Raw genomic sequence first — 24,629 nt, 5'->3', positions numbered from 1 at the left:
TTTCCAAGGCAATAAAATTACAGACTATTAACATAAGGGTAACGGAAAAAGACAACCTCTAAATCGTTTCAATACATCGTGTATAAAATAATAAAACTAGATAAAACATCCTGCCTTATGTAGCATAAAAAGTGAAGCTAATGGAAGTAGAACACGTGAAAATATTTATTTGTTAAATGATTTTCAGGTCAGATGTATTTAAAAAATTCACCTAACTCCCGGGGTGGCCTTTGAATACTTTTTGTGTAACTCCGTAATTGCAATGATTGTATAATTTCTACGCTACTACAAGATTAAATTTGTTTTATTTTAAATTATTGATTGATTTACTAAATCCAAATAGAAATATACTATCGACAAATGTCAACAGCACTAAGCTAATAATGTTGTATCGAATTCTAAACCTATAATTTAGATGTCGTTGTTGAAACCGCGAAATAAGGGTGGGTCGGACACGTCGGCTAATAGGCGGTTACTTTAACGTTAAAAAATAATGAAGTCATTACGTTAATAATAACATTTCAATGTTATTTAATAGGCTGGTATAGATTTACTTTTTAATCACTTCAGAATTTTTAATTAATTCTAGGTATAATTGATTGTAACTAAAAATTTTATCTTGACCAATTAATTTTTTTTTAATACAAAATTTTAAGTTGTCGCCTGGTATGATACTGGTGATCTCAGAGCTGGTGCATTCTTCGCTCAAAAAATAAGTATCGCATTGCGGCGAGTAAATGCACCCAGCGTTATAGGTCCACTGCCACAGGGACCTACTAATACTACGAAACTACACTAATCTTTTTCAATTTCTTTTAATTTTTTTATTATTATTATGCAGGTTAAGAAAGTTGTAAATACATACAGTATTATTACATATAATACATATTTTATTGTTATGTTTAGATTTTAATAAACAATTAAACAATAAAAAAATAAAAAGTAGGTATACAATTTTATAATATTGACCTAGTTTACGGTCTTCGAAGTTGAGGCGTTTTGAATATTCTTTCTTACTCAATATTTTGATAAGAAATTTGTGATCGTTTAATATGATGTCTTTAGCTTGATTTTTATCATTTCAACAACAATGCATTAAAAAAACTGCAATTGTAGATCATACCTGACCACTATAGATAGCCCATTACAGTCAGAACGGTACTATATCCTAACATTCAATTACGGTGACCGCAGGTGTAAATATCTTATCTGGATATTAGAAACCTCAGCGATTGTCCATTGAACGAAACATGAAGCCTTGCGCTCGCGCACGGTGGGAGCCGTGACAGCCAATCGCTAGCCAGTACCTTCGCCGAAGCGACGTCAAGAGCGCGCGTCTATTGACATTCAAAATACGAACGAATTACGTTTTCGAAAATAGTGACTGTGTATAAACGCTAAAGTATTATGTTTATTGGTATCTTATAAGCGATTTACTAACAAAAATGTGACTGTCAGTTTTATAATATGTGATATCGATCTGTGATCGAAAAATGGCACTTACTGACGTTTACATTTAGTTGTCGATTTCACTAAAATGCGTGAGTTATTAAGATTAATATTGGTGTGTTTGTGTGCGTTCTTGTTAACCGTCAGAGGAGGTTTGGGTGATGAAAATACTGGATCAGGGGATACGATATTAGAAGGAGGCAAGGAGGAACAGTATGAAAGGAATGTCAAAGGATTTGTACCAGGTAAGTCTATTCAAATATTACTAATGATTTTATTAAAAATATATCTGAAAGACACACACCTTGGACCTAGATATTGCCTCAGTGTTTTTTAATAATACTACCAAGTTGACGATATTATATATTCGTATCATGATCAAATTAGCAGAAGATTTCAAGGTGATTAACATTACATTGAATAAACATTAAGTATGTAATTATTAATTGTGTTTTCATTAAGTATAATTATAAAAGAATTGAATAATAAGAAAGACATTAAATATATTCGTGTGGTTATATAAAATATGTTATTTACACTCTTCAATTAATATGTATGTTCACCGTATAATAAACTATAATTTGAGTATATATATAGTGATAGTTTTTCAGTAAAGAAATAATAATTCTTAAAACTTAAATATTTCTTATATTAGTCCCGTAGACTTTAGACGTAGGAATTGTCCTCGTAGCGTTCTTACGGGAACGTAGCATTACCCCCACTTGATGTAAATAATAAAAATAATTCATAGTTAATGTACAATTTTGGTAACCCATTATTGTTCATGACTTTTTATATGGTATACATTTTTTATAAACAATGCAATTGGTACAATCGATAAAGTCAATCAATCAAATTTATTGCAACCTTTGACTTTTACAATCTTATTTACGCAGAATTTAGCTAGTCGAAAACGTTAGAATTCGTCGTACTTAGTTACGTCAGATATGTTGTTTTTGGTCAACATATTATATTTGTATATTTATGAGCTTGTTTGCCTAAAGCATATAAAAGAGAAGGTTTTGAAATAATCACGTACAGACAACATTAGTATGTCATACTATAACTGATATACAAGTTACGTTTCTAATAATGCTTATATATTTAAAGTAAACGTTTTCAAAAGATAAACGAAACTATTTAATAAAGGAACATTTAAAATAGCAACTGTTTGGGTATGCTTGAATGTAGTGCAAAACAATTCACGGAATGAAAAGAAACTGAATGAGATCTGAATACAGCTGAAATATTTTGGGTCGAGCACACAAAACAGACCCTTACAAAAAAAACCCTCATTCAATTATACAAAATGAAATTTTCTTTTTCAATTGATTATTTAATGTTTTGAAGTTAAATATAGAAGGCCGTACGTGGAAGAATATAATTAAAATGCCATAGATAAGCGATATTATAGGCGTAGGCTTGCTTGTGAAAATGTTGCGCAACCGAAGCCGGGCCCGTGTGAAAACATTTGCATTACAATTACAGTAAGCCACGGTGCTTAAACAATACATTCTTTGTTTCGTCCCCTTCTGGGGTAATGAGCATTGTTCGTGGTACGCGGTTCAAGGGGGTTTTGTACTGTGTTTTTCATGTAATGTCCTACGGTTTTAAACTGGGACAACATCCTTATATTTGGATAGTGGGTAACTCATTTACATGAAATAGAAAAGTTAAAATTATCCATGAACAATAGAAAAGTACTTTTACGACACTGCTTTTAATAACAGTCATGTGCTATCGTCACATTCAGAAGGTCTCTGAACAAGAAATGAAACGAGAAAAAGAAATTTATTATGTTTTGAGTATTTGCTAGATATAAAACAATATGATATTAATTAAATACTGTAAATAATTCGTTACAACTCAGTCTAGTATCGTAAGTACATTAAAACAACTTTTCTATTCCTGGTTTAATATATAATTAAATACATGATATACTAACGGCGATTGACAAGTAGTTCAACCGTAGTTACGTACACGGAATGTCACTTTCTGATGCGTACACTGTAGTGAAGGGAACGCTATGTTCTAGGGTTTACTTTAATAGGCAAACATTGCGAGATTGCATATCGTTCCCTACTTGGAATTGGCATACGTATTTGAACTGGATATGACGAGTATTTTATGCAAAGTCCTAGGTATAAGTCTACGGGGGGAGGCTTTTATTGCATATGGGTCTTTAAGTTGTATAAACTTCAAAAGTATTGGAACACACCTTCAAAATCTCTCAGAGTAAAGCTTATATAGCATTTTTCGATATATACAAAAAAGTGGCGCTACAAGCTTGTTAGGTTAGATTCGGTAAGGGTCTCAGATCTGTATCTATTTCATGATAATGTGTCAATTTAATAGGCCTGACACACGACATCGACATATTGGGTCGATATGCCGGTTTCCTCATACCTCCTTCACGGTTCGAGCGAATGTTAAATGCGCTCATTGACAGAACGTCCATTGGTGCACAGCCAGGAATCGAATCTATGACTTCAGTGATGAGAGTCGCACGCTGAAGCCACAATCCAAAAGTTTTACTGTTCTAATTTTCGTTTTATAGGCGGTCAAAATAATTTTAGTTATTTTTAATGACAAATTTTGCACAATAGTAAATTCATCTCAAATTTGAATACGTATAGATTTTAACCTTATAAAATATTATAATGAAAACCACAAACAGGACAATTGGTAGTACTAGACATGAATTTTGATTCTTTTATAATAACTGCGAGTCGAAGTTAATGAAAATGTTAAGTCACAAAAATAATAATGAAGAAAGACTTCTTCATGTGTGATGAAGTCCAGTGATGATACGCTTTACGTGACCTTAGTTAAATTGCATATATATTTTAGTTATTCGTATTAATAAATGAGCCTGTTAATTTTTCATAAATTACCGTGAGATTCTCGAATGTGTATACAATAGGATCATTTATTATATATTCGTTATAGAAAACAGATATGTCAATTTTAAGAACCCATAAATAAGTTACAGTTTTTTAGTCCAGCCAACCCCACTTTTATGTCAGTTATAAGCTCTTGTTTTAAACTATTAAAGACAGTTCACTTAGCTTCAAATAAAGTGTTTTATTATTTGAATATTTCGCCATCGAACTTAAGTCTAGTCTAAATATTTTTTTCAATTAAAACGGACATAACATGCACGATTAGATTGTCTTAAAGTCGACAAACGTCAAATACTCGGAACATCAATTTACAAAGAGTTACACAAATACTGGTTCACGGTCAAGACGTCTTATTTTGCAATGCATTAATGAACCATTGTGTTGCCGATATAAGGGCGCATGCAAATTTATAATTGAAAGGTTGTATTGGTGTAACGCCTATCTTTTTTCATATTTCTTCTACCGCTTTATTTATTTAACCCTCAAATCTAGAGTAGTTATTTAAGTGAAATGTACACAAGCATTCGAGAGTTATAAAAAGCAAATGTTTTGTTTTTTAACCATGGCAGTCGTTTCTTCTTCTGTGGGAATAGTTTCACAATAGGTCCTGCCCAACAACTGTTAAATGTATATGTGTGTGCAGAATACGCCGTGTATTTTATCCTGGTTTTGATTCATGTTGGACACTTATAGTTTTATATTAAGGTATTTTGTAAAAGACAGACATTAAAAGGGTTTGCATTATGAGGACGTGGCGCGGATGTATCTTTGAGAGATTGACGGTATTGCAAACGCACATACTGTCTCATAAGAATATTATTCATTGGATATATATTTTCAACTAGGTTTAATTAGCAATCATTAATTATTTTATTCAAACCCTACGCGGTCAATACGTGCCAAAGTTCATTTGAAGTACATTGTTTAATATTCAACACTTTTTGATCATATTGCGAATTTTGATGGCATTGAAAAAATTGTTGTATGCAATTAACATTAATTGTTTATTTGATGGATGTTGTAAATGTTCCGAATGTTCATTCGATGCGCGTTGTTTCGCATATCTTTCTTTATGCTCTTATAATTCATTGCAAAATCCTTAAACCTGTATTTACTTTGTAATACTTTGTACCCGATATAGGTATCAATAATTTGCAGAATAATATTAGCAATAAATAAGGTTATTGTTTAAAGGCATTTTAAATGATAGCTGTATTTTTTATACTTGGTTGATTTTTATAAATTAATTTAACATTCACTCCTGTTTTTTATGAAAAAATAATTTTCCCAATATTTAAAATTTTACTTACGAACTAAATTAAAAACTCTGCAAATAGTTTTTTACAGTTAGAAATAATTTGTATTGCAAACATATTACGTAACTCTATTGTATTGATTTTAACTTCCATCCAATTGTTTTTGCAAATATACTTTTACGTTTATTGACGTTTAAAGTATCGGTTTCATAATGTTTCGCAGTATCAAACAATGAAATAATATGAGGCACGGAGCCGGAATACTAATGCGTTTTGTGCTGCCTTTGCCTCTCTTTCGACAGTTTCTATTTATTTTTAACAAAAACCCAAAAAATGTTTTCATGTTTGTGCTGCCAGCGTTTTATGTTTAATTGCATTGCAGGGACATTATCACAGGGACAATCTTTTTAAATTTATTTCGTTTTTAATTATAATTATTACTATGTAGTTTAGGAATATTATAAATACATTTTATAATAACAAAATTTGTATATTTATTAAATATATCAACGCAGTCTTATCAGGTATAGAATACTAGTAAAATTTTTAACAATCGGCATATATCCCAAAGCAACTTAATAATAAACGCCCAAAGGAGCGTTTTTTAAAATAAATTTATTATATAGTATTATATTATATTTATTTATATATTATAGTATATTGACTATATATTATTTGATTACTACTACTTAAAGTGTAATATGGTAAAGTTACGCTGTCTTTGATATTTCTCAGAAACGTATGTTATAATTTAGTTTAGTGAGAAACTTTATAGATATTATGAAATAAGCCAAAGTTTGTTTATTTGTAACGCGCTTCGAGCATCATAATATATATTTAAAGCAGACGAATCTGTGTAAATATAAAGTACAACTGTCATTCCGTGACCATGCAGGCTATTGTATCTTTTAAATGCATTCGTTAATAAAGGGAAATAAAACTTTCATTATTTAAAGATAAAAAAAATCTCCGTCTCATAAACTAACACCAACAATTAATAAAAGATTTCATGATAGCAACATCGCATTTCCTTATACAACGCCTGGGATAATTTTCACCGGTCTTTGAATAGAGATGTTGCAAATTAATGAATGGGAAACGTATGACTTTTCTATTTACGGACATAAAAAGTGCTAAAGATTTCTTCCAAGAGAAAAGTATATCTACGTGAATTTGTGGTTTTCAATTATAAGAATAATTACTATTTAATAAATTAGTTTTTATTTTTCAAGTAACTTTAAATATCTATATATATTACGAACTGTAGTGACTAACACAACATTGTGTATAGTTTTTAATAATTTCTTTCATCGATTTTCCGACAGAAATCAAATTTCGTCTACAATCTAAATATAATATAAGCCATAAATACTACATGTAACCGCTAGCAGCCCATGCATCTCTTTTAACCCTGACATCTATGTGCGCAAATATTAAAATAAATATGGATAAATATCCTGCAACTGAAGACATTGTAAATAGAAAAATGGAAAAGGAAACAGATTTACAGGCTTTACATTTCTTATTTCGGTAAGATCGAGCTATTAGTATCACAATTAACTTAACTCGTATAGGACGTACAAAATGGTACCGTTCCACTAACCGAGCAACGGGTTACGCAACTAGTAAATACACGTAAATCACAACAGAGAATACTAGTTCTTATAGTCATTGTACATGAATGAATATCGAGTGTCACGTAAATCCAGTTTTTACCGCTATTACGGGTAAAGTTACATGAACTTCGGTTTTGCAATTAACCCGAGCTCGATTACGATTTATTTTGTAATATCCTATATTTATGAAGATTGTTCTTTTGATCATTAATTATTTAATCATTAGGTTTATAATGTTAAGATTGTTAGTTTATAAATTATTTAATTTTAAACATATACTCTATTATGTTCTACAATGCCTTGAAACTTTTGCTACAGTTATAAAACTTTATGTTTACTGTAAAAAAACTGTATACTTTGAGTTCAAGACCGTCGCCTACAGTCAAACAATGACAAAAATTAAACATACGCAAGGCTGAATCTTTGCGAAGGAGGCACAATACAGATTGTATTAAAATTACAATACAATACTAAGTATAAACATAATTATCTTATGAATACGTCTGTCTTTTCAACATATTTAAGGATATCTTTTGCCTATATAGTTTTATTGTAATTGACTAAAACCGATTTTGAAATAAGAGAATTGTACGCCTTAAGTGTTAATATAATGTTAACAGAATTTATAGATAATAATAATAATAAATTAATAAAAAAAACACTTAAAATATCATGAATTTTAAAGAAGTTAAACGTCTATTGAAAAAATTCGGAAGTTACTACCGTTAAAAAACCCAATGGCACTACAACCTTGTTTTGTAGATAAGAGGAAAATTCTTAATTTTAAATGTTTAAATGCATAAATTCTAGTTAAAATAAAGCTAAATAAGTTAGCGGAGTAAGTTATTTAGGAGACGGTAAAGATCTCATTGTTATGCGGCGCGGGGTTTGAGGTTTGGAATTTAAAGCAAAAAATAAGGCTTTGGTTGAATTTTAAGTGACATGACAGCTTTTTGAATGGTTTAGAACTTTAAGTTAATAAAATAACTAGTTTTACAAATTTGTATTTTGTTAAGATTTACAATTATAATTAGAATAAGATTTTGGATGTTTAAGTGGATACCCAAATTTATGTTACAGTTATCGTATAGATTTAAAAAAATATATTTAAAAAAACTCGCCTAGTCTTGTCTTAACGCGTCACCTAAACATTATTTATATATAAAAAGGTATAGTAATAGTGATATAAAGATTTAAGTTGGATCCTGGTAGATAGTACCTGTGGCTTCAGAGCTGGTGCCTTCCTCGCTCAACATATAAGTATCGCAATACATTGAGGAAAGCTGCCAGCATAAAAGGAATACGTTTTAAATTTGTTTAAATATTCCTTTGTAGGTTCAAAAAATTATTAATGAGTTACGTTCCTGTTTTTAAATGCCCTGATATATATGTTTATATGTTAATTGCATAGATTAAGATTAAATATACGAACCAGCTAAAATGCACCGAATTAGGAATTACAATTTACTTTCGGTCCTCAATCATGTTTTATTGCTTAACCTGGTCCAAATGATCGGAATGTCTAGCAAATAATATTTGCATAAAATTCCAAATAGAATGGCGACTTGTTTTATACCAGTACTGTTACATCTAACCTATTCCTCAATCGAACCGTTATAACAAATAATTAATGCCTTTTTAACTAATAAACTTTTGAAACAAGTAATACTATTTGTAATAATTACTTTGTAATTCAAATCGACAATTTTTAAACTAAAAGAGCTGCTGTTTTCACGATGTTTTTCTTCATCGTACTAAGTGTTTTTTTGAGCATATAGTAATATTAAAAGGATGTTAAGAGGCCTGTCTAATACATGCCTTGTAAGGATTGAAAACTTTCAAATATCCCTGTATCGTTAATATAATCGCTCCTTCCGCTTGACCGTATTCAACGAAGAGCGATTCGAATCATCGGCAACCGAGCGTGCAGTGATGAGAGGTTTCTCTGCATCTTCTTCTGTTTTTACCATGGAGTGTTTAGGGTAGTTGTTCGGATTATGACTTGCACCTGAGTTTCATCACCGGATGGCAAGGCAGAATACAAAATACTATCCATGTCACCGTCACGTCCGTCGTTTCATAACTGAGTGTGTTTAAGGCAGTTTTGCCGCGCACCACAAATATGTGGAACCGCTGCCCACTGAAGTATTTCCGAACCAATTCGACTAAGACAATACTTCCTTCAAGAAAAGAGCGCACCAATTCTTAAAAGAACTGGCAATACCTTCAATAATTCTGGCAACTTGAGTGCCCAAGGCGGGCGGTACCACTTAACACTCTCACATTAAAAACAATCTCACTTTCTTGGCTTCTTGTGAAGCTTTTTATAGGTTTTAAGACTCTAAATTAAATAATAACATTGTAGATATGCAATTTCCTCTCTCTAACGGATATTAATTTATATTGCCTTGAACAAATATTTCTATCTCATTACCATACACGGCTACATCTGTAAAGGAAGCAGTATCAAGATTTATGCGTAGTGTGTGACAGTTTTGCGTAAAATATACGGAATTTTGAATGGACAAGAAAACATGTTTACGATAAAACTTTTGTTATTGTGATTTTATTATTCTAATGTTACATTAGGGAATTTTACTGACCGTTAATTTATTCTTTTAGTTTTTTCCGTTTTATTCCGAAAATTTATGGCATTAATAATATATCAGACAAACTGTTAAAGTTACTTTAACTGTACAGTTTTTCTATACATTAAAAATTTAACAAAACAAAGCATTGTAAACCAATTATTATATTTGATTAATTAGTTAACTTTTTTGAATAAAGTTGTATTATATTATTCTAATGAATGTTGACACTTCGGTGGACAGGAAAATTGTTACCAATTTGGGTTCAAATGTATTAAGTATAAGAGATGACACAAGTAAACACTGTAAGCATTACTTTTACCGTTGAATTCATAAGTTTTTATACGCGCAGTGTATAATAATGCAACATTGACTAAAGAGTTTGCAATGCTTTTGTTTTTAGAGTAATCAAACTGTCAATCTGTAACGTAGTGTGGGTTGAACTAAAAAATATCTGAACCTCTTTCACGTCTGCTAAAGTACGCACGTCTATACAGTTAGAATTAATTGACCAAGGTTGTTAGGCTATTACAAGTGATTATTGAGATAAATTACTGCTAACATTTCTCTAATGACTAGTAATTAACGTATTAATGATATTATGAAATAATTACACGTAATACACAAAGCTAACATAGACTCTATGAGCAAGAGAAAAATGTTCTACGTACGAGCTATATGTTGTATTTTGTACAACGCAACCCGGACAGACATACACCACTATTTACGCCTCAACTTGATGAAGCTATCGTGGAATATCCTAAAATGGTTAAGAATATCCTAAAATGGATAAGAATATCCACAGCGCTGAATAACCTGCATTATGAGGGTGATACACCCCACAAACACACCTTTACGTACTTTCAAACCATCACTTAGTTAAATGTATTTAACAATTTTTATTGATTTTATCCTTACTTAAAGTTTGAACCTTTTTGTATATATTATGTACATCATATTTGGTTTTATCTTTAGTATAATTGTTTTTTCTTATATATAATTTATATTAACTGTAGGAGTACGAAATTAATCTTATGTTTTCGAAATCGTAGCGATGCCTTAAGTAACTTAACTAATTTTTAATTCAAAAAATCTTAATAGGATAGCCAAAGATTGAGTCGTTTTACATATGTCTTAACCAAAGATGATTAAAATTATTTATTGTTTTATTGTATTAGATTGCAATCACGTATCACGTATATTATATGTGTTTTTTTTTAATTAAAAAAAAATAATCACATGAATGCATGATTAGTATAATTTCAAGGATTCTGCAGCAGTCGTTTATTTACTGATCTAACATATCCGCGTATGTTAATTGTAAAAAATATACATTGATTTGATTGCCTTGTTTGATTTTGCTAAACCATATAAAAATATTCTGTATTTATATTTTTTGAAACTGCTTTGCAACTGAGACTGAACTTAACAAAAAAAACACTGTTTTAAGAGAAACTTCTTTAAAAAAATACAAACTAGTTTAATTTAATTTAATATAAATATTTATAAAATGTTATAAAGCTAATAATTCGTGAAACTTGTACATTTATCGATATATTTCTTGAACATTGAACTGTTGAATGTAGAATACAAATTTAAAATTAATTTAAGCAAATAATGTATATTATATTTAGTAATTATTTTTCAACAATATTTCAGTGCAAAACAGAGTTACGCGTGTCTTGATGATACGCGTCTGATATATATCTATTAATATATGAACTATGTCTAAAGATATAACGCAACTCTAAACTAACATAATCCTTCGAATAATTGTTAGATTCAAATGCAAGAGCATTGATTTGCGCGGTTTCCACACATTTAGGTCGTCCGTTTTCCACGCGTGTCGTTACACAATTTACATCCTTATTATTATAATTATATAAGACACATAACAGCGTGCGTTAATACATACTTTCCGTCGAGCAACCTCGGTGATATGATCTAACGTCTATTGTCAATGCGATTTAGCATTTATTTATAAAAGATTAGGGTTGAATTCCTATTGACATTCAGTGAATTTGATTGGATCCCGTTCTAAAGTATTTATAATCTTTAATATCATGGATTCCACAATTACTAACATTTTATTCAAACTGACATAGTTTTACTATATTCTAATTAACTTAAATTACGTTCATATATAAACACTCATTTAATGGTTTTAAGTTTCACTTCGGTGGTACAAGCGAATTGTATAGTTTTTATTTTTTATTTTTGTGTAGTTTCTGACATTCGAACAATATAATTTGTCCCTCTAATCGATTCACGGATCTTTACTTTTACAACTAATTAGGATTAGGAGATGCAGGAACCGATTCCTGGCTGGAATAATCTCCTGATTTGGCTATGCTGAGGTTGGCTATACAAACAATAATTTTTTCAGACCCGAACTTGGAAGAAAGCCTGGTTCTAGGAGTTGCTTTCTATCAGGTTGTATTCAGATTAAACTGCTAACTTAAATTCAGAGCTATAAATGTTCATCATCAGACCTCCCTCACCTTACCTATCATCACCTCACCTCTTCCGTCGTTCCACATCTGAGCGTTTTTAACGCAGTTTTCGCCGTGCATCACCAATGTAAGTGTATATCGCTTAACTCCAGGTGAGTCTCCTCCCCGTTTGCTCCTGTTACACAAAAATAGGGGTATATTACAATGTAATGTATTTGTTTTACACTCACGGATAAGGTTAATATCTAACGAAGACGGTAACATATTATAAGTATAAATTTTTTTGCCATAGTTTTTACATTATCACGATCTGAATTAGTACCTGCGTGAGGTGGTAATCAAGATACAATAAAATTATTATGAAGCACTTAACTAATTAATGAGTCATCTTCTATGAGTTGCTTCTTTTTTCCTAAATTCTTAAGTAGACTTTATTTGGGTAGGATTAGTATAAAAATACCTTATTTTATTATTGCGTTTAGATTAGTCCGAAAGTCTGAGCTAAGAATAAAAGGAAATTAAGGGTTATTATGAGCATCAGATTTATATATGCTCTATAGCTTGATATAGAGATGGAAGCATGTTGAAAGACTGTCAAACGATGGATTGTAAGGGCCACCTATTGGAAAACTATACAGAGGAAGACCGCTCACGAGATGGGCGAATGACATTATCAAAACGGTCTGCTCAAGCCGGAAGCAACTCACCCATGACAAAGATATCTGGAGACATTTGGACGCCTTCACCTACGAATTCTTGCAAAGTAATTAGGAAAAAAATATTACTTAGTACATATAAAAAACAGTGAATTTTATTTTCTTAAAAAATGTAATAGGATTAATTTTTCTTGGATTTCGCAAGAACTAACGCTTATTTATTTATGATGAGCATCAGATTTACTTATACATACCTATCTTATGTAATTTAATACATTTTTTTTAATTTTATTTTTACTCACAGTGGTTGCCTGGAAGAGATCGCTCGAAAGCGATAAGGCCGTCCTTTTGATTTAATTATGTTCATTTTTTTATATTGTAGTGTAACGAAGTGTTAATAAATAAATACTTTGAGCTTATCGTGTGTTGTAAAACACTATAAAATAAGCTACACAACAAGGTCTGATATAACATGTAGTCTATATCTATATATCATATTTTATTGACAAATTATTTGTAACCATATTTTTATGTCGCTTACTTTTTGTATTTATTGCGAACTTTGCGAATCAGTGAAACTTGTTGTGGATAGCCAATGTGTTAATTTTATGATTTTTTTGTTTTATACTTTTAGAGATGTATCTGTTTTGTTTCCTAAATGAATAAATAAATAAATAACTCTCATTGAGTATAAGAGCGGAAATTGGAAATTTCCACACAGACAACTTAAAGGGAAAGAGGCGCAGGAGGTCGGGTCAAGGCGGTTACAATGTCACGCAATTGCTAATTGTTAACAATCCATTGTGTTCACTGCTTCACCGTGGTTTTATTTATTTATAGGAAAATTTAACTTACCTCTGTTTTGTCCTTTGTGTGCTTGTGCAATATGTGCTTGAGTGTACGGGTCACTCCTAGATGTGCATGTGTTTGAATCCCAGGGTTCCAGTATTTAATTCTTGGTCGCGCGGCAAAGAAAAACATCATAAGGAAACCGGCATGTCAAACCCAATAAACAATGTGTGACACGTACGGAAGATTGGTCTCTTACAGATATAAAAATAATCAATCAAACAGATAATTGTGGCCATGACCCTAGTGATTGGGTTGAAATACTTGTGTTTTAATTGTTTTTTTTTAGTTTACCTCGACGTCTTGCAACTAAGCGTTATTTAAGGCAGTTTTTGCTGCCACAACTATGTGGAACCTGCAACCCACTAAAGTATTTACGAACCAATTCGAATTAGGGCCCTTAAAGATAAGAGCGGACCAATTCTTAAAAGGCCGGCAACGCACTCGGGAGTCCTCTGGCATTAAGAGTTTCCATGGGTATCACTAAATATCAGATAAACCTCATTATTTTAGATTATTTTTACTGATCAGGGGAAAACGTCCTCAGTCAGATCAGTAAAAATAATGTTTTTTTCCATCAAATATGCAAATGGATTTTAAAATCAAATAAAAGGTGTTTTTTTTTCACTGTTTCAGTTATGAAACATGTCGCAATAAAAGGCATTCAAATAAATTCCTCAGGAAAAAGGTGAATTGCGATTATAATGATAACAACGTAATAACTGAATTACTGTTTCACTTTCAACAAGGTTTTAACTAGTGAAATGAAAATAACCGTAAAAAAATTACTAATTTTTATTATGCGAGTTACGCTCAATAAGAACGATACCGCAAAATTGTTATTTTTTATTGTTACCTTTCGTTATCGTTGTTTATGATCCATAACTTGTATTAGCCGAGGAATTATAGATCTTATTACCACGGATTAGAGTGTAATTTAAATTGTATAATTGACGATAAAATGCATTTGGCATTTCGTGCACTTTTCTCTGCTTTCTCGTGTAGCTGTGCGTGACAAGTGACAACTTGCGATCGACGTTGTTAGGCTATCCCTTTTTAACATGTAGCATTGTTTCATAGAGTACATATGATTTTCTCTTATGGAAAACTGTTGCCCTGGCGTTATGACATCCGTATGAAAGTGCATGCAGTTTTAGTCTGATAACGATAAAGATATAGATAGAAAGATAGAAATAATAAAAATGCAGAAGTAATAGGATAATGAATATACATATCTGTTAATATGAGGTTAACAGTATCTTAAGCTCAGTTGCCTTGATCCTGTATGTGTAAGATAAACGAGAAGGTCACCTGAGCGACAAAGAGAAACTCATATTTGCGATTGCTAATCAGCGTTCCTTCCAGGCCTTCTTGATATCTCAGGAGCTGGTCTAATATTGTATTCTATTATTTTCGGGTTACAGGCGGTTATGGCTATTGGGCGGTAGTTGGACAGATCAGCGCCGTCGCTTTTTCCGGATATATAGAAGCGATCTTCCAGCACTTCGGGAAAATGCCACTCCAGTGCAGATGAAAGCAAGTTATGATCATAATAATGTCGGTGATGCCTTCCCTTGGTCATTCAAAATCGAGTTCGACGCAAAGAGTCAGCCCAGAAGATCGATCTTCTCCTTCGCGGTGAAGGCCAGCGAGTCATTCTTCCTTTACAGTAGTGGAATGGAGGGCTGACAGAAATTCCCTTGACAAGAGATCAAGAGGGAGGTGCACTTATTTCTCGCCAAATCTGGCAGTGTACTTTGCCTTAGTCATTTCCCCATTGAAGGTCCTGGTGGCTGGCCTTTTCAAAGTTGTCGATAGTCGCATCACAAGAAGTCGTCGCTGGTTTTAAAGCATTCTCAATTTCTACGCAAGGCCATCTTGCAAGAGTGTTAAAACCAAGGTTAGGTCTTGCCACTGATCGGACCGCAGGGAATTGAATAAAAAGTTCTATGCCCTTCAGGACCATCTAGACGAGTGTCAAAAATACCCAACACATAAACAGCATCATATCCCAATCTGCTGACTTGTTACATAACTGATTTATTTCCGCATCAACTAATACTTTCATCTGTGTCAGCAGAAGCGTTTTTGAAAGTTAACGTATATTGTACATAAAAATTAAAAGTGAAAACTTCTTCATTAAGTCCCTTTAAATATAATACAACTTGATAAAAACCATAATAAGCCATGCGCAATATAAATCTCAAATTGCAAGGAGGTACTTTGACCTCGGACCCTTCATTCGGTCGAACTGACAAGCTTTTTATTTGCTCGCAAAATACTCAGAATTCTGCTATAAACACACAAATAATATTTCGCGTTCTCAGTATATCCAAGTCTATTTACAGTATATTTTTTTAAGGTGATGTATATTTAAAATTCCTTCGCATATAGCATACATGTTTTTAAGTAACAAGAGGACTTGGCCATAAATATATTTTAATACGTGCTACCGATTTCATGTCATAAAATGAAGATTGTGATACAAGCCTTGTGGAATTGGACTTTGACCTGTATTTTCATCATTACAACATTCATTAGCTTGACGATATTAATGATATTCAATGGTTTAAATGCGTCCTTAATTATATTTTACGGATGAGATTTGAGTTTTACGATACGGGATATTTTTTTATATAATTCAAAATGACAACATTATTTGCTCAACATGTTTTTTACACGTAATAAATTTACAGTCTAAACTTACGTGAATTACTTAATTGTCTATCATCATAAGATGATTTTATTACTTTTAATGAACCTATGTCATTACACAGTTAAAGGTTTTTTATGAAAAATCGTGTTATCGTGACTGGAATAGCTACATAAATTGATAATTGTTTGTAATACATAATTGATTCACCATCAAAAATGTTTTTACAATTTTACAACCATGACCTAAGACTATAGCATTAACTAAACGTTTTATTACTTCAACGGTTTTTAATAAAGCAAGCTTATCTAATGAACAAGAAGGTTTATTGGGATTAGTTGTTAAATGATTGATATCTATATAAAGGCTGATGACAGACAACACAGATTTTATAGTACAAAACACATTTGTTGCGTATTATAGAAACAAATAAAATTGACTAAAAATGGATTGTTTTCGGATGATCATTTTTCTTACACAATCAATTTTGTAAATTCACTTAGTACATAGTACATTGTCGTGTTCCTAATGTAAGGATTTCTAACCCTATCTTTTTTGTTTATATTTACGTCAAGTTATGCAAAATAATGAATACAGAACAAACTACAGTAGGTCACTACGAGATGTCTTGACTTTCAATGTACTACTCCACTTAAAACTTTCAATTTAGTCCTGAATCTCTCATTACAAGTATGTGCTACATTTCAGATAAAACTTTAAGCACAATCTCTAAGAAATAATACTTTCTAATATATAAAGTTTAGTTTTAGAAAATTTACCATAATTGTAAATTAAAGAGGTCCTGTGTCGAGAGCTTTGTTCTATCGTGGCACGGCTATTGTAATATCTGACTAAATAGACAGTTATATAGTTACTGTTAGAAACCTAATACGAATGGTATAAAGAGGACAAAATGTATTTTAGTATTTTATTATTAGTCTTAGCAGAGGACCTTAAATCAAACAATAATGCCATTACACAAACCACATGAAAAACAAGCTAAAGAATTACATAATTAAAAATTTAACTGATTCTTATATACCAATAAATCGTTCACTCAGAGGAAAAAAAGGTCCGTTAACCTACGTAATTCGTTTACTAATACAGTGAATTATATGTAACTACCCTTTTTAGAAGGTTAGTCATAGCTGTGAATGAATAAACTACTTGACTCATGCTATATTTATATCAAACATATTTTTCAAAAGGGTTACCGGATAATTTAATAACATAATAAAATAAAATTAACCCATATTCGAGTACAGTAGTGTTTTCCAATCTTTCCTCGCTATCTTCTTCATTTTATCATCCCAGGTTTCTGTAGGGCACTCTCTGTTGCCGCTCTTCTTTCTTTCGTAAGAGTCATCTGTCATCACAAACGCGGGCACGGTCACATTGCCATTTTAATATTTAATAATAAAAATCAATATTCAGGTATAAATATTTTAGTAATAATAATATAATTACAAGTTTTGTTGTTAATTTTTAAGAAAAGACAGGAATTTTAATTCCATAAAAGACTTGCACAAATAAGGTCAAGCCATGAATTCGGAAGTCTCGAAAATATAAAGTAAAATATTTCCGAATATGCAAATCATTAAAGCGATCAAAGTCGAATCAGATTTTTGCAATTCCGAAAGAATTACTTCAATCTTACTGTAAACTAGTTATAAGTGACATTTGCCATTTAAACTCGTTGTATTTGGGTGAACAGTTTCCTTATATATTAGTTTTTCAAAGGTGATTTATCATGGTTGTAAATTACCGCCTCTATTACGTTATATGTGCCTATGTTAGATGTGATATAAATGATATACCCTCGAGTTATAGATTCACAATAATTTCTCTTTAATATATTAATTATTTTATTTTTTATACAAAATGACTCGAGACGAAAGTTAAGTTCGATGGCAGTTGTTGGAGGGATGTTCAGATAAATTAAAATCTTTGTTCTAGGTTTGTCACTGTCTATATTTGTTTAAAACAACAGCTTATAACTAATTTAAATAAGGGGTAGTTACGACTAGAATAAAAAAACTGTAACTTCTTTATGGGTTCTTAAAACTAAGTTGCACATCAGTTACTTTAACGAATATAAGTGGTGTCGACCTACTGAACATACATTCGTGAATGTTATATTACAATTTATGGATGTATAAAAACTAAAGATCTTATTTATTACTATTTATTGGTTGGCTTTTAAATTATTCACTAACATATATGATAACTAACGTTACATAACTTGGGCAGCTGATAAAATTTTCATATTCATCAGCAGCACGGTCGTTGATGTCTAATACAGGACCAGATTTTTTTATAAAAACATTTATTTGACAAAGACGAGTACTAAAAATAATAAGTAATTTTCACATGCTTAAAATCGTTTATATTTTTCACAAGAGACATCTTTAGGAAGTTGAACAATTTGTATTGTATTCAGTTACTTACGACTCATCCAATCTCTCGAACAATACACAATATCGCAATAAAGAATATTGTCCCATGTCTCAATATGCAACAAGGAAATAGTTTCCGTGAGTATATGGAATGTCAATGTGAACAAGTTGGAGGCGTTATGTACCTTATAGACATGTATAAATGCGGTCCTCGGCTTTCATTGTCACGTTTAGTTAATTGAAAATGGTATTTAAGGTGAATTTTACTAAATTATATAGTATATTTTATTTAATTATGTACCAAAATTACAATTCTGTCTTAATTGAGGACCTTGTTTGAATTGAATTGTTATCATTAATTATTATTAGTGAAAGCGTCATAGTAAAATGTAAATGCAGTAGATTTAATAAGTTTTAATTATGTTGAATTTTATTTAATATATTTAAATAGCAGCGTTAAAGGTATTTAAACAAAAAATATTTTAATCAACGTAGTAGTCTGTGGAGTGTGGTAATAGTTAGTCTCTGGAGTAGAAAGGATAAATAAAGACAACTATAATAAACTGGCGGTTGCGAAAGAGTGGCTGCTCTGACACAGGACAAGACGCGATTCACCAGACTGTCGTCTAACCTCCAGTAATGGCGTCTCCAAAAGAAGGATATAATTGTTATAATACAAATACAGTGGCATCTCGACATACGAGTTATTTTGTTCCATAACCCTGCTCGTATCTCAAAGCAGTTCTTCCCATTGAAATTGATTGCAATGAAATTAATCCGTGCCAGCTCCTAAAACATCCCCTCCGTTATTTTTGTCTTATTTTGTGTTATTTTTGAACAAGAAAATGATTTCACGCTTTAATTCAATCGATATATTTTTTTTCTTTGTACCCATGATTATAAAAATAAACGTGATAATTACATACATAAAGGCTGCAACTACTCTGAGATGGGAGAAACAGTTAGACGTTCCTAGTATCTCAAATCTTCCTGTAATCTCAAAGCAAAATACACTCGTATATCGATACCCCTGGTCGTTCAAAGAAGCGATGGTACAGAATGTTACTAAAAGGAACTAGATAATCTGTCATAATTGTAAAATAAAGTAGGCTTTTGTTTTGTAGGTATCAACACAAACGATGAATTGGTTTAAAAAACATCGCTATCAGAACATTTGCTATACATAACCTTTATACGGTTTTGTTTTATTGAACCGGTCCGGCCAGCTTTTACTTTCGCGGAGAAAGTTTCCGAGTAAAGCCGAATACGTATTTCATATAGTTTTATCTTTTGCACGCGGATGTCCTGATTGTCAATTGTTACATTTTTGATTAGTCATCTCGAGAAAGTCCAGATTTAAGAGGGAAAGTTGACAATGCTCTTAAAAAGGTTTTTGAGGTACAGTAGGGACTATTTATTTCCAATTATAGGTCCAGCCCCGACTTATTGATCGGTTAACTACGACGGTAAATAATTTTGAACCGACTTCGAATCGTCAACTATTTGGTAAATACTTGTAATGATCAGTTTTAAATATATAATTCATCCAACACCGTGGCATCTGCTGCACACTGCCTCAAGAGGGGTGAGCTTTGGAACGTTCGGGGCATATGCTCCCTTTGGGTGGTGTGTTGGTTCGTGCCCTGCTGATACAGGGCGGTACGGGGGTATATAGCCAATCAATGGGGGCTGCAGCCCGCGGGGAGACGCAGTCTCTACTCGCTGCGCGCAATAATTCATGCAGTGTAGTTACAACCGTTATATTTATATATTTATAAAAATCTACACTTTCGACCCTTGGGTCTTATAGATCTTGGTCGCTGAAGGTATCCATTATTATTGTTCATATACATCGTAGACTTTCAGGCGTTGCCTTGACGAAGTTAGTAGAAAGAATCAATTGGTACATATCTGTGATTCGAACTCACCCCGTCACACACGGCCTATATGGTACCTATACCGCTGTTGTGCTAGTATTTTTTGCTTAGCAACAACAACAACATACTTTAGGATATAGTATGTATTACTATTATGTACTTATACACCACATCAGGTGACCTTAAAGAAGTAAATGAACTAAAAGCTTCAAGCTTTGAAAATCAATATTGTTCAATATTTAATATTAAAGATGTCATAAAAAACAATTTACATGGTAAATTCTTGAGATTGGATACATATTTACAATATGTAAAATACATTTTAATTTTATTACCTCAAACCTAAGAACAATCGAGGTTAAAGGATGTTGACACAAGACTAAGTCGTTTCTTGTAAATCTATTTGTTCTTTTTAAACATTTCATTACATTCTCAGTAATATGTGAGTTGCATGATTTATTACCACTGCGCTGAATTAATCAATAAAACATTATCAGAAATTAATTATATTTTGATAAGAACGTAATTAATCCCTTATCCTCCTTCCACTTGACCGTATCCAACCAAGAGCGGTTCGAATCGTCGATGACCACTGAATGACTCTCCGAGCGGCTCGATCCTTTGGCGTTGCGTAGAGATGTGGGGTCACTCTGCACCTTCTACCGCATTTACCATGGAGAGTGTTCAGAGGAGTTGTTCGGATTAATACCTGCAGCTGAGTTTCAGCATCGGACGTCGAGGCAAAATACAAAATTCCACCCGTATCACCTCGACGTCCGACGCTCCACGACTGAGCGTTTTTCAAGGCAATTTTTGCCGCGCACCACCGCTATGTGGAACCAGCTGCCCACTGAAGTATTTCCGAACCAATTCGACTTAGGGTCCTTCAAGAAAAGACCGTAAAAATTCTTAAAAGGCCGGCAACGCACTCGCGAGCCCTCTGGCATTGAGAGTGTCCATGGGCGGCGGTATCACTTAACATCAGGTGAGCCTCCTGCCCGTTTGCCCCCTATTTTATAAAAAAAAGAACAACTAGAATTACTTTACCGCTGACTTCGTATTTATGAAAAATATATATTAAAACTGGCAACTGTTTCATTGCCTTTGCATCTTGGGTATGGTAGGATACAACAAGTAAGAGGTAAGGAGGGTACCTAACTATAACATTATATTTTTTAAAGTCCTTAGAGGTAGAATTTTGCGGAAACGTTGAAGAGACTGGGGCTGACGTGTGCCAAATAATCACACTCGGCGTTGTAAGCGGTCGCAATTCCTTGCAGTGCCTCGAGTGCGTACTAATTAACTCAGAGAAGCGCCATATCTTGCGCACTCTTTTTATAATGATATTACTTATAAAAAGGTTTTAGCTTAATTAGTTTTCGATTGTATTACTATTAACTTACTCTAAAATTGAAATAAAGGAAATAAATAATAATGTTATGATATGTAACATTTATATTATATTTAGATGTATTTGGATGTATACGTTTGTGTATTGTATGAGATGAAAAATCCAAACATACGGTACAAAAGACGGTCCATCTGGTTGGTAGACGGCGACTAGATCTTTTGTCTTCTGTGTTAATAAAACCACCATCAGTTTCTCCAAGTTCTCATCGTCTGTTAATACCCATATTCATACCCAAATGCATACTTAATCATTTGAGTGCTTACTATTTTTTTTACGATTTTTAAAATATAAATTTTACTCTTAAGAGTTCATTGATATTCGAATGGATTTGTATCATTAAGATATAAGCTTACATCCCCTTCACTTTAGACTTTCTTAGCCACACGTAATGCAATATCGTTGCAGTTTCCTATTGCATTTTCTATTTTAGTGCTCAGCATATCCGTTACGCGGAAAATGGATGGATAGAACGGATGTTATATCTCTTTCTATTGCAGCGTAACTACAATTTGACAGAAAGAGATGGAATAATTTTGTTTTTTATGTTATTAGTTTTATGTAGCATACAACGTTAATACTCAAATATAAAATTCAGGAGTTATGTTCCCGTTCAGATCCACCAGCCTTTATTGATAAATGACGCTTAATTCAGGCAAATGAGGCAAGACGTGCATTGAAAGACCAGACACAACACAATTGTTTTCTTTACAGCGTCAGATAAGCTTAGATGAGAGATTAAAGTTAGAATGTATGAAGAACCTTCAACTGATTCGTGCAGGTTGAGATGTACAAAATTATATGTTACACGATGCCTCGCCTTGTCACTTGAACTCTGCCCTGAACAAGACATTAGGCAGCTACTATTTATCATACATAATCGTACCTACATACAAGCATGATATGAGATTTTCATCACAGGAGCCTTCATTGATGAATAACTCATCAAGAAGTAACTAACAATATTTAATGTATTGATTATTATGACTGTAATCTTAATTAATTGCTGAAGCATTACTTGCTCATTTTTACGTATTTATCCTGCATATATCTTAAATTCTATTTAAGGTAAATGCAGTTCAGCATAAGCAATATCTATCATCACCTTCATCTGTGTTTTGTTCAGCATCTGTAAGAAAACTGATTAAAAAAAGGTCTTGGATACATAATTATTATTATGTAGTTATCACTACGTGAGAGAAAATCAAACAATTACTAAGTACACTTTTATATACGGAAAAACTTGTATTCTTTGACGTTAAGCTACGGGAAAGACCAATTTTTTACCCCATATCTATATATGCAAACGTACAGGAGGATCATCAAATGTTAAGTAATACCCGCCACTCTTATAGGGCTCGGGAGTGCGTTGCCGGCCATTTAATAATTGGTACTCTTTTTTCTTAATGTACCCTAAGTCAAATTGGTTAGGAAATACTTCAGTGAGCAGCTGGTTCCACATAGTGGTAATGCGCGGCAAAAACTTCCTTAATTATATATTTTATAAAATTGATTTTAATTTAATTCACAGTAACTATAAAATCAACTTTAAAAAAATAATCACGAATCAATCATAACACTCGTTTATATCCGTGTAAAGGTTGTATCGCATTAATACATAAATACATAAACAAATTGTTATAGAAGACGATTGTTTTAAATTAAATTTGTGAAGAGGAAGCTTGAAACAATGAAACGCGATAAAAACTCGAGGTGAAGTCAAATATTTGTTTAGTAATAATTTATCATAATAATTCTAATAAACATAACATTGAAATGCTTTGAATTAGGAAAACATGAACTTGGGGCGGATTTTTTTTTATTTCTAGGCTAAGATGTATTTATGAAATTATTTTATATTTCTTGACGAGCAGTGTTGGCCTAGTGGCTTCAGTGTGCTGAACCCTAAGGTTGTCTCCCGGTATCCCCTGATAGAAGTCTTAAATATAAGTAAAAACCCTTTAGCAACATTACGAAACTATATTGTTTATTTTTGTCGCAAATTTAATTTTATACAATTGTTACACAATCCATTACAGTTTTAATGAGAAAATTTAAATGTAATTTCAAGTCAATTTTGCAGTTCGCTGGATGTTGCAAACGTTACGCAAAAGAGGAGCGTAATTTTAACTTGAGCATTTGTGTCAAAAAACCTCGTGCAAATTATATATGTACTCGTAATATTTTGTATATAATAAACAGTTGTCTTCTTGTCAAATTTTAATTAAGACTAAAGCTATTGTATTTTACCACTGGTGCTACAACTTTTCAGGTGAGGCCCTCAGATTTCTGTAACTGTTCCGTGGTCATTTCTAATTGGCAAGTATCATGATGTTTTCCTTCACCGTATGAGTTTTAAACGCGCATATAGAGAAAGTTCATTGGTGCAGAGCCGGGGATCGAATCTACGACCCCAGTGATTAGACACGCGCGTAGAATCAATTAGGCCAACACTGCCCAAAGTTATTGTATAGGAATTACACAGGCAAATATAAATGTAACCTTATATAACAATGAATTTTAAG

At 32.2% G+C, this 24,629-nt stretch overlaps 1 protein-coding gene and 1 long non-coding RNA gene across 2 annotated transcripts in view; one reads left to right on the top strand and one right to left on the bottom strand.

Moving 5' to 3' along the window:
* The first annotated feature begins 1,317 nt into the window (after positions 1 to 1,317).
* The window catches only part of LOC123712338 (serine-rich adhesin for platelets), an 80,501-nt gene continuing 57,189 nt past the window's right edge, over positions 1,318 to 24,629 (top strand). The window contains exon 1 of the mRNA XM_045665365.1: positions 1,318 to 1,694. Coding sequence (XP_045521321.1) covers positions 1,538 to 1,694 — 157 coding nt within the window. The 5' untranslated portion in view covers positions 1,318 to 1,537. The remainder of the gene's footprint in view (positions 1,695 to 24,629) is intronic.
* On the bottom strand, positions 12,340 to 14,762 carry LOC123712341. Its single transcript, XR_006754077.1, has 3 exons — positions 14,627 to 14,762; positions 13,777 to 13,876; positions 12,340 to 12,440 (listed from the first exon to the last, which is right to left on the bottom strand). It is a non-coding gene; the product is annotated as an uncharacterized LOC123712341 (long non-coding RNA).

Source organism: Pieris brassicae, chromosome 7 (genome assembly GCF_905147105.1).
Source record: "Pieris brassicae chromosome 7, ilPieBrab1.1, whole genome shotgun sequence".
Taxonomy (NCBI): Eukaryota; Metazoa; Arthropoda; class Insecta; order Lepidoptera; family Pieridae; genus Pieris; species Pieris brassicae.
The sequence above is the reverse complement of the archived record's forward strand: the minus strand, read 5'-3'. Positions and strand labels throughout refer to the sequence as shown.